The sequence below is a fragment of the Parasteatoda tepidariorum genome, chromosome 1 (genome assembly GCF_043381705.1).
Source record: "Parasteatoda tepidariorum isolate YZ-2023 chromosome 1, CAS_Ptep_4.0, whole genome shotgun sequence".
Taxonomy (NCBI): domain Eukaryota; kingdom Metazoa; phylum Arthropoda; class Arachnida; order Araneae; family Theridiidae; genus Parasteatoda; species Parasteatoda tepidariorum.
The window spans coordinates 39,564,479-39,577,381 of NC_092204.1; the positions used below are offsets into that span (position 1 = coordinate 39,564,479).

Below are 12,903 nucleotides of genomic sequence, written 5' to 3' on the forward strand. Positions count from 1 at the left end.
TCAAATTTGCCGTATTTCATAAGATATTAAGGTTATTTAGTAATTCTGGTGAGTTTGAAATTAAAATTTGATTCAGTTATTTATAGATATATTGTTAAAAAAGGTGGCATGGTTGCTAGATTTTGAATAACTCGCTTCTTTGGCCTCTTTCCATTTGTTTATTACTGTTTGTTCTTATTGAAAGCTGAGCACCATCTTATAAAAAATATAATATAATAGTGTTAGCATCTTTAGCATTGTAGACACAAGTAATAAGTTGTGAGTCAAATGGCTTTAAAATACACCTGTAACAGTAACCCGGAAGTATAGGCGGTACAGAGCTTGCAGCGTACCCAAGTGTAGAAACTAGATTTTATTTATTTTTTTATATAAAAGAAAAAGTGAAAGGCACTACTCCTACCTCTTTTTATTAAATGTTGCTTACTTTCATTACGTCATAAAAAAATTACTTGGCTATTTAAATGATGAAAAATGACATGTGAAGTATGCCAAAAAAGCGATAAAAAGCCGAAATACATGGAATAACTCACGTGATATCTTTCCCTTAACGAATCAGCGCTTTTGCTTATTATGCTCTGTAATGGTTTATTTGGAAATTGTACATCGAGATGTCAATATTTTAATGTTAGATAAGAATTCGTAATAAAACTAAAATAAAATATTTCTTTCCAGTGTGTAATGGTTAAAAAGTAATATCCACAACTTCAAAAATGACTACTTTGCAGGTATGTGTTTGTAAATTTTGAATAATATTGCCCCCTGTGCTGTTAATCAAATTTGTGAACCGATTGTTTTGTTTTATTTGACTTGTAAACGTTCAATTAATACCCATTTGTTCATTACCAAATTGACCCAACTTACTATTAGATATGCTTGGGATAAATATTTCAGTGGNGTGTGTAATGGTTAAAAAGTAATATCCACAACTTCAAAAATGACTACTTTGCAGGTATGTGTTTGTAAATTTTGAATAATATTGCCCCCTGTGCTGTTAATCAAATTTGTGAACCGATTGTTTTGTTTTATTTGACATGTAAACGTTCAATTAAATCCCATTCATTCATTACAAAATTGACCCAACTTACTATTAGATATGCTTTTGATAAATCTTTCAGTGGTCGCTTTTTCTGACATGAATGAGATTGCCTTTTGAGTGACTGTAAATCAGAATTGTACGATTCTATATGACAGTATCAAAATCTTACTAAATAAAGTAGCTTACCTTTCTTTATTCTATAATAAAACACCTTTCTTCTATATATATATGTTTTTTAACTTATTCGGTAATCAAAGATCTCATTTGATACTAGCATACTTTTTTATATTTTTTTATCTGTTAAAGGGAAAAAACATATAATGTTCATAAATACTTGGTAACATTCCCTGTTATATTTAGAGTACAAATTATGAAAGGAATGTAATTTAAGGAAACGATTAAGGAATTGTTAAGAAAACGATATTCATATTTTCCTATTCTGTATATTTCAAGCTTTTGGAATCACAACCTCACATTAGAATTACATAAATATGACTACCCAGGATGTGATGTAGTTGGCATTGCTTTGTTATTGAGTTGTTACTGATACATATGCTTGCTTGTATGTTCACTACTAAGTATGGCATTTAAGCATTGGCTTTACTCTATGCCATATATTCAAATCTAAATCATGGGAAAAGCATAGAGCTATTTTTTCTATAAAGAAAAATCTTACTTCGTCAACAATCAAATGAAAATAACATTTTCTTTGTGCAGTATATCTTTATTTGTTAAACATTGGCATTAGAATATATTTATATGAGATATGGAAAGATAGTTGCTGGTGTTTTACTTAATATTGTTTGATTCAGTTAATGATTTTTATTAATTCTATATATGTTATATCAAGTGTAGGCAGATGACATAGACCTTGTCTGAGGTCTCATTTCATATTTTCTGTTGTATCTTCTTTCTTTTTTTTTTTTTTTATGCGTTTGGGAACTTTCTTTTCGTCCTGTGAAATTGATAACATGGATTTAAAAGCAGTGTTTTGCGATTAATTGATAGAATAAAAGATTGAATGCATGCAAAATCTACCAAAATTTTTGGTGCAAGTTTTAACATGTTAAATATCTTGATTGTAATATACATTTTTTAAATATTGATAAAAACTAGTTTTAAGTTTCATTGTTGCAGTCTTGATATGATCAAATACTTTTTGTCATTGCTTGTTTTTATTTGTTGCTAGTATTTAAGTACTAATTATTCCGATAAAAATTCCTCATCTTACAGCTAAATTTTATACTCCAAAAATTTTCTCCCTCTTTTTATTTTTATTTCTATGAAGAAATCTTCCCCTAAATACTATTAATCACCAACCCCTGGTGCAACTTTCTCTGTTCTTTTTGATCATTTAATTACATATCCTCCCTTTGCCTAGTAATCTTGTTGCAACAACACGATCATATGTACATCAAAAATGTTGAGCATTTCAACATTGCTCGAACTGTAAAATATTATGTCTTAAAGGCAAAAGTGTGCCGATAACCAAATGCCATTATTATAATGTTAATATTTTCAAATACCAGCTACTACAATGTAAGAAAATATAGATAAAAATTATAATTTTTATTTTAATAAATTAAAGCTCATATGATAAAACGGAAAATTATACTTCTTTTGTCATAGTTTTTTTCCTTTTCTTAATATTACATTGTTAAGTTTTGTATGAAACATTATAGTTAAGAAGCAGTTTCAAATTTTATGAAACAGCTTTTAACTACAAGAAAATGATGGCATTGTTGTGTTCAAATATGCTAATTTTATCAGTAATATGTCCTAACATTGCCAAGTACACTGGTGGACGAAATTGAGAGATGGAAAGTATTTTTTCACATTTCTATGACACTATTTCTGGACGGTTATTGATATAGAGGGAACCTGAAACTCGATACCAGCCCAGCAACAGTATAGATAGGGTCCATTATGCTGGTGGAGAGCTCATGGTTTGGGCAGGGATCATGCAAGATGCCTGCACACCGCTCCATGTGTTGGACAATGGCTCCGTGAATGCCCAGAGGTACAGACAGGAGGTCCTAGAGCCCTATGTGCGTCTTTTCAGGGGCGCTGTTGTTGGCCCTGAGTTCATTTTTATGGTCGACAATTGCGCAACCACATAGGGCTCTCATGGTTGATGAGTATCTAGAAACAGAGGATATTCAACAAATGGATTGGCCAGCCAAATCCCCTAACCTGAATCCTATTGAACATGTTTGGGATGCTCTTGGGAGAACTATTGCAATGCGTGAACCTCCCCCCAGAACCATTCTGTTGTTAAAAATTGCTCTGGTGGAAAAAGGGGAGGGTCTTCCGTGAGTGCTCCTTAACTCCCTTATTAATAGCATGCATACTCGTTGTGCATGCTGTCTGTCTGTCAGGGGTGATCATACACCATACTAGAGGCAACACACGCTGTACAAGCCTCACTTTTATTGTCATCTTTTATCCTTAAGTTCAGACTGCATTGGATTTATTGGCAATAGGTCTTGCCAGTGAAGGGCACTTTCATTTTTGTTTTGCATACTTTATTATCACGGAATTAGCTATATTAAAAGTATAGGAATTTACTGTACATGTCTTTTAAATGCTGCAATGAATGACTATTTTGTTCTATTTTGAGAAGTTAAGAAATAAATTAGTTTAACTTGAATCTGTTGCATTTGCTGAAAACATTTTAGTATAAAGCTAGAAAAAATTTGCATGAATGTGTGTCTCTCTGAATGCATTTTATATACACTCATTGTAATTGTTTCTCAATAAGTTTAATTTATGTTTCAGAAAGGAATTGATATGGTTACTAAAGCTACTGAAGAAGACAAAAAGAAAAACTATGATGAAGCATGCAGATTATATGAACATGGAGTTGAATATTTTTTACATGCCATTAAATGTAATTATATATCCTCTTTGTGAATTACAGTGGTTCACTCACTCTGTCTGCTGCAAAATAGGTCCTTTGAGGACAATTTACCTTTCTTAGGGGATCTTATAGTCAGATATGTTATATGCACGAACCAGGGTTGGGTTTTTGCCGTCAAAAACTGGTTTTCGACATGACAGTGGTAAAAACCGTCAAAAACCTACTGTTTTCTTTAATTTATGGCATATGGCAGACAATATATTATTTTCACATAATTGCCTTTGTAAATGATTGAATAAATGAATGTTGTAAATGATTGCTATTGATTTTGCAACTATATACATGTAATCTTATAGAAGAATATACATTCATATAGAAATATTGTAATATACTTATTGAAAATAGTGATACTTATTTTTATCATTATAGCTTGATTTGCAAAGGATTCAAAATTTTGCTCTTCTTAATTGTTAGAAATAAACAAACAAACAAAAAAGCTTGGAACTATTAATAAATTCAAGAACTAAAAAGAAGAATTTAAAATTTGGCATTTTTTAAACATTAGAAATAAGCTAAACAAAACTTGTAGCTACTAACAAACTCTTAAGTCAAGAATGACTTGACATTCTTCAGTAATGTAATATGCCAAACAAAATGATGCTTGGAAATGTTGAAAAATTTGTTTAGTATCCTAATATTTTACTTCAAATAATATGTTTTGATATAATCATGTTGGGAACATGCAAGAATCTGTTCTTAAATATCTTCTAACAACTTTTTTTCTAATTTTATTGCCTAAAATGAATTAATTTTAAATTACAAGCAGTTGAACTCAAATAAAAATACAGTTTTACCAAAACTATGGGTTTTTGACATGACGATAAAAACCGTCATGTGGCAGAAACTTGCCAACCCTGGCACGAACATTTTTTAGCGTACCTTATTATGAACAAAAAATAGTCTAAATTCTCCTATTTCAAACTGTAGTCAATATTTTTCAACATTGCAGAAAAAAAATTTATGATTGCCCTTTATAAACAAAATTTCCAATTTTACCCTGCAGTTAATATTTTTATACATCACAGAAAATCTTTTAGCGTTACTGAAGACAATCAAAATTGCCCAATCTTAACTCATGGATCAATCTTGCAGATATAAATATACGAATTTCGACTCTGTACTTCGCAAAGCAGCACGTCATTGCATTTGTTCAGGTATACTGCTATTTTTAATAATCAATATAAAATTTTTATAAATTAAAGCATTTTTGAAAATAATGATGATTTTCAAATGAACTTCGCCAAAATAGGAGGCTGCCTAAAGATTAGAACTAGTTTCAAGAGTGTTGTTTTATTTAAGAGTAATTATAGTTGCTTGCAGGAAGTTTTTTATTTGAGATTTTGTGTTCACAGAAAGTTTTTCATTTTATCTAAATCTGCTTGTAGCTCTAGAACCCTTGTTTTTATTATTATTGTTTTCCAACCCTTTTTACTTTTATACTTATTGCAGATATCATTTGATTTTACAAAGATCTCCCTAAAAATAAAAGAAGGGCAAGGTGCTTTTTAAAAAACAAGGGCATTTTCAATTTTTAAGGGCACTAATTTTGCACTCCTTTTGAAGAGCAATAGCTTCATTAATAGCTTTGAAACAGAATACAAATAAATATAGGAAATATTTTATACATATTGACTTAGCCTAAAAATAATTTGCAGTTAAGGTTATCAGAAGTTCCTCATTTCTACTGCTGCAATCTTTGCAATAAATCTGCTACTGGAAAAAGAGCATTTTTTTTTTTCTAATAGAAAAAGTGGGAGGGACAAGACCTGTTTTTGTAAAAGGGCTGGCTGGGTGGGCCACCCTTCTTAAAACACTTAGGGAAAACACTGATTTTATTTTTTAATTGTTTTGAATAAATACCTTTTTTTTAAAACCCTTATTTAGTATACCAGTTTAGCATACTTCTCTTAGCCATTCAATTTTGTTCACTCTTCTCTAAAACAGACACGTTTGTTCAAAAGTACTTCAATTCTATTTCAATTATGCTTTAATTTTTTTAAATTTATCTTAACACCAAATTAAACATTTTCTTAATATCTTCCTAAACAATCACTTTTTATACTAAGCCTGTTCCAAAATACCACTTTTTATACTAGAAAAGCACACTAAGCCTGTTCCAAAATAATATCTGAAATTTGTAACTTAGGTTAAAATTGCATCATTATTTGCATATTTATTTATCATGTTTAAAAAAATAATATGAAATGTTTTTTTCCAGATGAAGCTCAGAGTGATAAAGCTAAAGAGAGCATACGAGCAAAGTGTGTCCAGTACTTAGAAAGAGCAGAAAAGTTAAAGAAATATTTGAAGGACAAGCAAAAGAAGCCTATTAAAGACACAGAGGATGGTCCTACATCGTAAGCCTATATATTTTCTCTCCTATATATCTTATTTATTTTTTCAAGGTGCTAGTGCAAGCTTCTTTTTAACTTTTATATCTTAATTTAATTAATCTATCCTCCCATGTTTATGCTAATCATAATTTAATAGTCAATTTGCACTTACAATCTTGCAAAGAGCGATTGTTGAATTTTTTAATGGTAGTTATAGTTCAATTAACTCTTGAGTGACAGCAAGTGATTTATCAGAATACTCTTACTGTAGACAAGTTTAATACTTGTTCATGTATTAGTTTTTATGACCCAATACAAGTAAGAAAAGAGTGTTTTAATTTGATTTAAAAAAATAACTTATATTTTCTACAAAAATCTGTTAAACTTTAGTAAAGAAAAATTGCACATGTAACTGTATTCTGTTATCATGTAGAATATTTTCTGTATTCAGTTATCTGGGTTTTTTGGGTCATCAAATTAGATGGTTAATTGAGATTGTACAATAAATTAAAATATTACTTAATATTAAAAGGTATTGCACTAGACTGGATATCATTTAATAAATATGTTATTAGTTTTTATCCACAAGAAAAAAATATTTCACAAAAAGAATTAGTTAAACAGTTGAGATGAAAATTTTCTCTGTTGCAAGAAGGGCTATTGTTACTCCACTACATGAAATGGAACTTAAACATAGGTTTTAATACATTACATACCTGCCAACTCTACTTAATTTTTTTCATTTCTCTGGTCTAATTAAAAATGCTGCTGTTTTTTTAGTATATTTTAGTAAATTCTCTAAAAGAAAAAATATTTTTTACTCAAATCATTGTTTAAAATTTTACGTAAGTAATAATTATAAATAAAGAAATTTTCATTTATGGTATTAAGTTTTAAAAACGAAGAAAAATATCGAATTTTTAATTTAAAATTATTTATTTATGTGTTTTGAAAAATTTCATAAAAAATTAGTAATCTCTAACTTCTATTCACGATTATTTGATTACTATTCTCTTTCTTAAAAATCTCCTAATGAAGGAAATATTAAAAATATATTGTGAAAATGTTTGCAAAAATTCACTTTTTTTTTTTTTTTNTTTTTTTTTTTTTTTTTTTTTTTTTTTTTTTTTATCTTTCTTGGCTGTTATGTTACTAAACAATAAACTTTTTCCTAAACTGAAAACTTGACTTGTTCAAAAAACATTGTTATGCTCAAACTATAACACTAGTTGTATTTGAAAAACTATGTTTATTTCTACATTGCAATAATTACGATTGCATAAATCAAATGGATTTTTTATTTAATATGCAACTCAGTTACCATCAGGACTGAGACATGATAAGGATGTATCTTTATGATTCAGATGAATTTTGATTTTATCTGCTATATTTGTATGGAATAAAAATAAAACAGCAATATAATAGTTTTGCTTTATTCATTATATTTTCTATGTATTATATATTTATTTTATTTAATTAATAATTCTTTCAGTAGTTTTTGAACAGAAAGGGCTACATTGCAAAAATAGTGGTAATTTTTTTCTATGCATACAAATACAATTTTCTGTGATACTAATAGTTAACAAATTTCAAAAATATGCTTCATCAGTTGCATTGTAGTTAAACTGTTTTGTTGAAATAGTTAACTCAATCATATTTCAAGTATAATAATTTAATTTAATAATATTTTTTTAGAAAAAATAGTGGCAACAGTAGTGATAGTGATGATGACCCTGAAAAAAAGAAACTTACCCACCAATTGGAAGGTATATTGATTTGCCTTTGTATTATTTAAGTAAAAACATATATTGTATTTATAAATGTATTAGCTTAATTGTGTGCATTTGTTTTTTAAAAGATTTTCTCTGTAAAATTCACGTGGTATGTTATTTGTTAAAATTTTTAATTCACTTTACCTGCATATCAACCTGAAAAATCTTAAATTATTTTCGTAATAATGAACTTACATTATTACAGTTTACTTTTAGTTATATATCAAATTCCGTTAACTACTTCCATTTTTTTAATTGCTTAAAATCTCTAAATATTGTAAAGAGTTGTGTTTAAATTATATTTTACGTTCAAAATGTCTATAAGCAATGTATTTTTCATAATTCTCTATTATGTTCTTCTAAATACAATATGTAGTATCCTTTTTAAAACTGTTCAAAGTCACTTTAATGTAATCTCTTTTTTTCCTTTTAAAAATTGCATTTCATCAACTTCAAAATACTTATAAAATATTTTGCATTTTTTTCCCAATCTTATTATCTCTAATACAAAATTAAATTTTAAAAAAAAACTGCTGAATTTAACACTTTTCTTAAAATATTTCCTCAATAAGGTTTGGTCTCTCTGTCATATGGGAGACAAAAGCAATGACATATGATAAATATTGTATTGAAATGTTATGTATGAATTATGCCTTAATTTGTTTTTATTCTAGTTAACGAATACACATAAAAATAGAGAAAATTTTTATGTGATAATTTTGTGTACTATTGATATAGTAATACATAGATTTTCTATTTATTTTTATCTATTATCTATTTACTTTTAAATGAGTTACTAAATCGGTCACGAAGTTGTTCAAAGAAGCTGTTTTAAATATTAGCAGTTAAAAAATTTAGTTTTAAATTTTCCATTTTTACCAATTCCTTCCTCTCTTTAGAAATTAAGTTTTTTTTCTTTTCTTTTTTCCCCTGAGAACAAAATTACCGAGTTATTGAGAAGTTGATTAATGATTGTATGAATAGTGTTCTTTTGCATGGGTTTCGTTAGAAGAAACTTTGATTAAAAATTAAGGAACTAAGTAAAAAATTATATTAAAAGCTTGAAGGAATCGAAATTTTTCAAAAATAATTTTCGTTTTGAATCTCTTTCATTTTTAGCCACCTCTGTATCTGTTAACCATTTAGAATACTAAAATATTGTGAGTGTTTATAAAATAAATAAATGAGTAAATAAAAAATTCATTTTTCCTTATTTAATTTTGAGTAGGACGTTGTTTGAAAATAAGTGTTAAGAAAATAAGTTTTCCTCAAATATTATTTTCTTCATAAAGTTGGCTACAACATTTTGAGCTTAAGTAAGAAACCATTTGTCAAAACCTTAAGTAGTATGTTTATTGCACAATAGAAAACTAAAAAGCAATATTAAAATGAAAGTTTTTGTTAACAATCAAATGCAATGATGCTCTATGTACTTATATTTTTGGAAAGAGCTTATTTGTTATTTTTCCAATTGCAATTCTATCACCAAATCCATTTTTATCGAGTCATAATCACTTTGGTATGAAATTGCATTGAAAATTTTTAACTTTTTCCCATCCCACGATTGAATTAATAAAATTTTTTACAACCTTAAATTTGCTGAAATAAATTTACCAATGGAATGAAACAGTTTTTGTTATGGGGCTACTTGTTATTAGACAAACTTAACTTTTTCGAAACTTATGTTTTAAGCTTTTGCTTTTTATGATATTGAAATCACAAAGGATATTTAGCTCCCTTTTCAACACGTTTGGCAAATTAGACAATTGTCTTAATTTGGTGCATCTCGAACAAAATAGCTCTGTAGTGAAAATGTAGTGATCTCCCCCCTGGTATCCCTGCAAAAGTGTAACATAGAACACGTATAATTTTATGTAATAAGAGAAGTTGAAAATATTCTAATCTCTGAAACAGCTGTTATGTTTATTGAATGGAATGCAGAAGCAAGGATAACACACAGCTTACATGTACTTAGTTAATGATTCATTGCACACTATATCAAGAACCCATTTGAAAATAAATAAAGTAGACAAAGTGTTATCATATATTGTCGATGATATTTTGAATTTATTCAAGCTTATGGTTTGAAACAAAAGTTGATCTACTAACGTTGAAGTTATAGAATGTTTTTGAACTTTTATCTTCTTTTATTGTTAAATGTATGGTTTTTCTAACGAATTTATATTTATACATTATTTTTAAAAAACGTTATCTTCTATTTATTCTGTATTTTTATGAAAATGCTTTTAAACTCTTAGGAGCCATTGTTGTTGAGAAACCAAATATAAAATGGTCTGATGTTGCTGGCCTAGAAGGTGCAAAAGAAGCATTAAAAGAAGCTGTTATTTTACCTATTAAATTTCCCCATCTTTTTACCGGTAAAAGGAAACCTTGGAAAGGAATTTTATTGTTTGGTGTAAGTTGTATTAAATAGATATTTGAAAGATTCTGTATCCTCTAGTAAACTTAAATATTGTTTTACACTATTCAATATCTCTCTTTTAGCCTCCTGGAACAGGAAAATCTTTTCTGGCAAAAGCAGTTGCCACTGAAGCAAATAATTCCACCTTTTTTTCTGTCTCATCTTCAAGTCTAGTTTCTAAATGGCTGGGGGAAAGTGAAAAGTAATTATTTTTATGATAATTTATTTAAAATTATTCCCCATATTCTAATTTTTATAAAAATGTATCTCTGACAACTGTAACTGGTAAAACTAAAGTTGTTGTATCTTAAAAATATGTTTTAACCATATTTTGTTATATATTATGGTGCGTGTGATTTTAATTAAGATTTCAAATTTTAAAAATTAAATCATAAAAGTTAAAATTGACAAATTTTCAATTTTTGCATTTTTTTAAGTTTAGGCAATGTGATTATGGAGTAACTTTTTAAATATTAAAAAAATCACATGCTTTTCATTCTCACAGAACTGTAAATTTTATTTATACAGACATTTTGTGCTATTATCATAATTAGCATTGATGACTTCTGCTAAAGATAGACAAAACTTAACCTGACAGTCATTTATAACTCAGAGAGAACGGAGAAAACCTGCAATTGTTCGGAAATTTAATTTTGATTCTTAAAAAGCAGGAAATAGTTAGGGAAAGTTGCATTTTTTTAAAAAAAAACTTGGAAAATTCCTACATTATGCCTTGAAAATAACTAGTCTTAGAATTTTCTATAATAATAATGAGCTAGTTAGATTCGATATAACAATTATTTAGTGTAAAAATTCCACATTTTAGGGAAAACTTTTCCGTGTTTCCATCCTTATGCAATATCTTTTTTTGCTCACAAAATCTAATATTATTACAAATGAAAAATCAAAGTTTTCTGATGAAACACTGCATGGTATGGATGAAATATGGTCTGGATTTACATTGAAATTTTCCTGAAATTAAGTGGGATCCCTAAAACTCCTACAATTTCATTACAGCAATTAAAATTTTATATTTTTTGCTAAGATGCTTATTTTAATTTAATGACAGAGTCTTAGAATAAGATTTAAAAACTTTCAAAGTGAGAAATTGAACATCATTTTTCTTAAAATATTAGATTCGGTCAAGTTTATGTATATTTTAATAATATTTACTCAGAGATTTGAATATATTTATAAATTTTGCTTTTTTAGCTATACCAAAACATTTTTTTCTGTAGATGAAATCACATGTTAATAACATACTTTTTCTCTCTGAATTTGAGCATACAACTGTATGTATCTGTTTAATAATACATAGAACCTTTTTATAGTCTTAACCATCTAGATCAGGGGTTTCCAACTGGCGGTCCGGGGGCCGTATCCAGCCTGCGAAGCCTTTTTTTGTGGCTCGTGAACTAAAATATATTAGTTGTCATTTTTTTGCGGGCAATTTTCGTAAAAAATCTTTATGGGCTTAAAATACTTTTCTCGTTAATAAAAACATAATTTCTTCATTTCTGTGGAATTTAACATACCACCGGTGCAAAAAAATTTATTTCTCAGTTCTTGCATCTAAGAAAATATTTATTCAAATACAAAAATAATCGTATATGTTGCTCTTTTCATTTTTTTTTTTTTTATATTTAATGTTCCTTCAAACATAAGAGTACTACTATAATTTTGATAAAGTTGTGGCCCGCCATTTAATATGTGTTTTTAATTGTGGCCCCCGGCCTGATTTAAGTTGGAAACCCCTGATCTAGATAATGGAATAATATCTAAGATTCTTCTAATATCTGAATATTCAGATTCTCCTTAAAAGGAAGTTTAACATTTATGTTAAACAAATATTTATTGGTATAGGAAACTATATATCAAATTTTTATTTAAGAAATAAAAAGTAGAATTGTAACTTTTTTTTGCGCCACATGTTAATAAAAATATAAAAGTAAGCTATGTGAAACGTAGAAGGTAATTGAAAAAAAAGATAAAGTTGTTTTTTTCAACTAAGACATTTCTACATGAATTTATGGAATTGAACGGAAACAGACAAACTCATAAAAAAAATTTTAAAAAAGTTTTAAATGTAACAATCCTTATAAAATTATTACTAATTTAAAAGGGTTAATGAGTGGTATAAGTGTTCATATTTATTTTTTGTAAAATGGGATCATTCCTTTCATAAAAAGTAAAGGTAAATTTTTATAACAACTCCATGAAAATTTTAGAGAAAATCTTATAGAACTCTGTCTAGTAAAATATTATACAATTCTAACTGAGATATATTTATTGCAAATTTAATAAAAGGTATGAGCAACTATAACTATGGAAAAAGTTATTTTTAAATTCTTTTACTGACAAGCTTCAATTTTTTGTCAATTTTTGTATTTATTTGTCTCTTTTAAGAAATTGATTGCATG

At 27.7% G+C, this 12,903-nt stretch overlaps 2 protein-coding genes across 4 annotated transcripts in view; both read left to right on the forward strand.

Annotated features, from left to right (window-relative positions):
* Positions 1-12,903, forward strand: part of LOC107447009 (carcinine transporter) — a 44,775-nt gene that overhangs the window by 9,885 nt on the left and 21,987 nt on the right. The window lies entirely within an intron of this gene.
* LOC122270320 (vacuolar protein sorting-associated protein 4-like) lies at positions 389-10,685 on the forward strand (the record flags this gene model as incomplete). 2 transcript variants are annotated; one of them, XM_043047222.2, is given in 6 exon segments in its annotated part: positions 389-725; positions 3,815-3,926; positions 6,175-6,313; positions 7,985-8,055; positions 10,320-10,477; positions 10,567-10,685. In XM_043047222.2, coding segments are annotated over 6 exon segments (614 nt in total), but the record flags the coding sequence as incomplete, so codon positions are not given.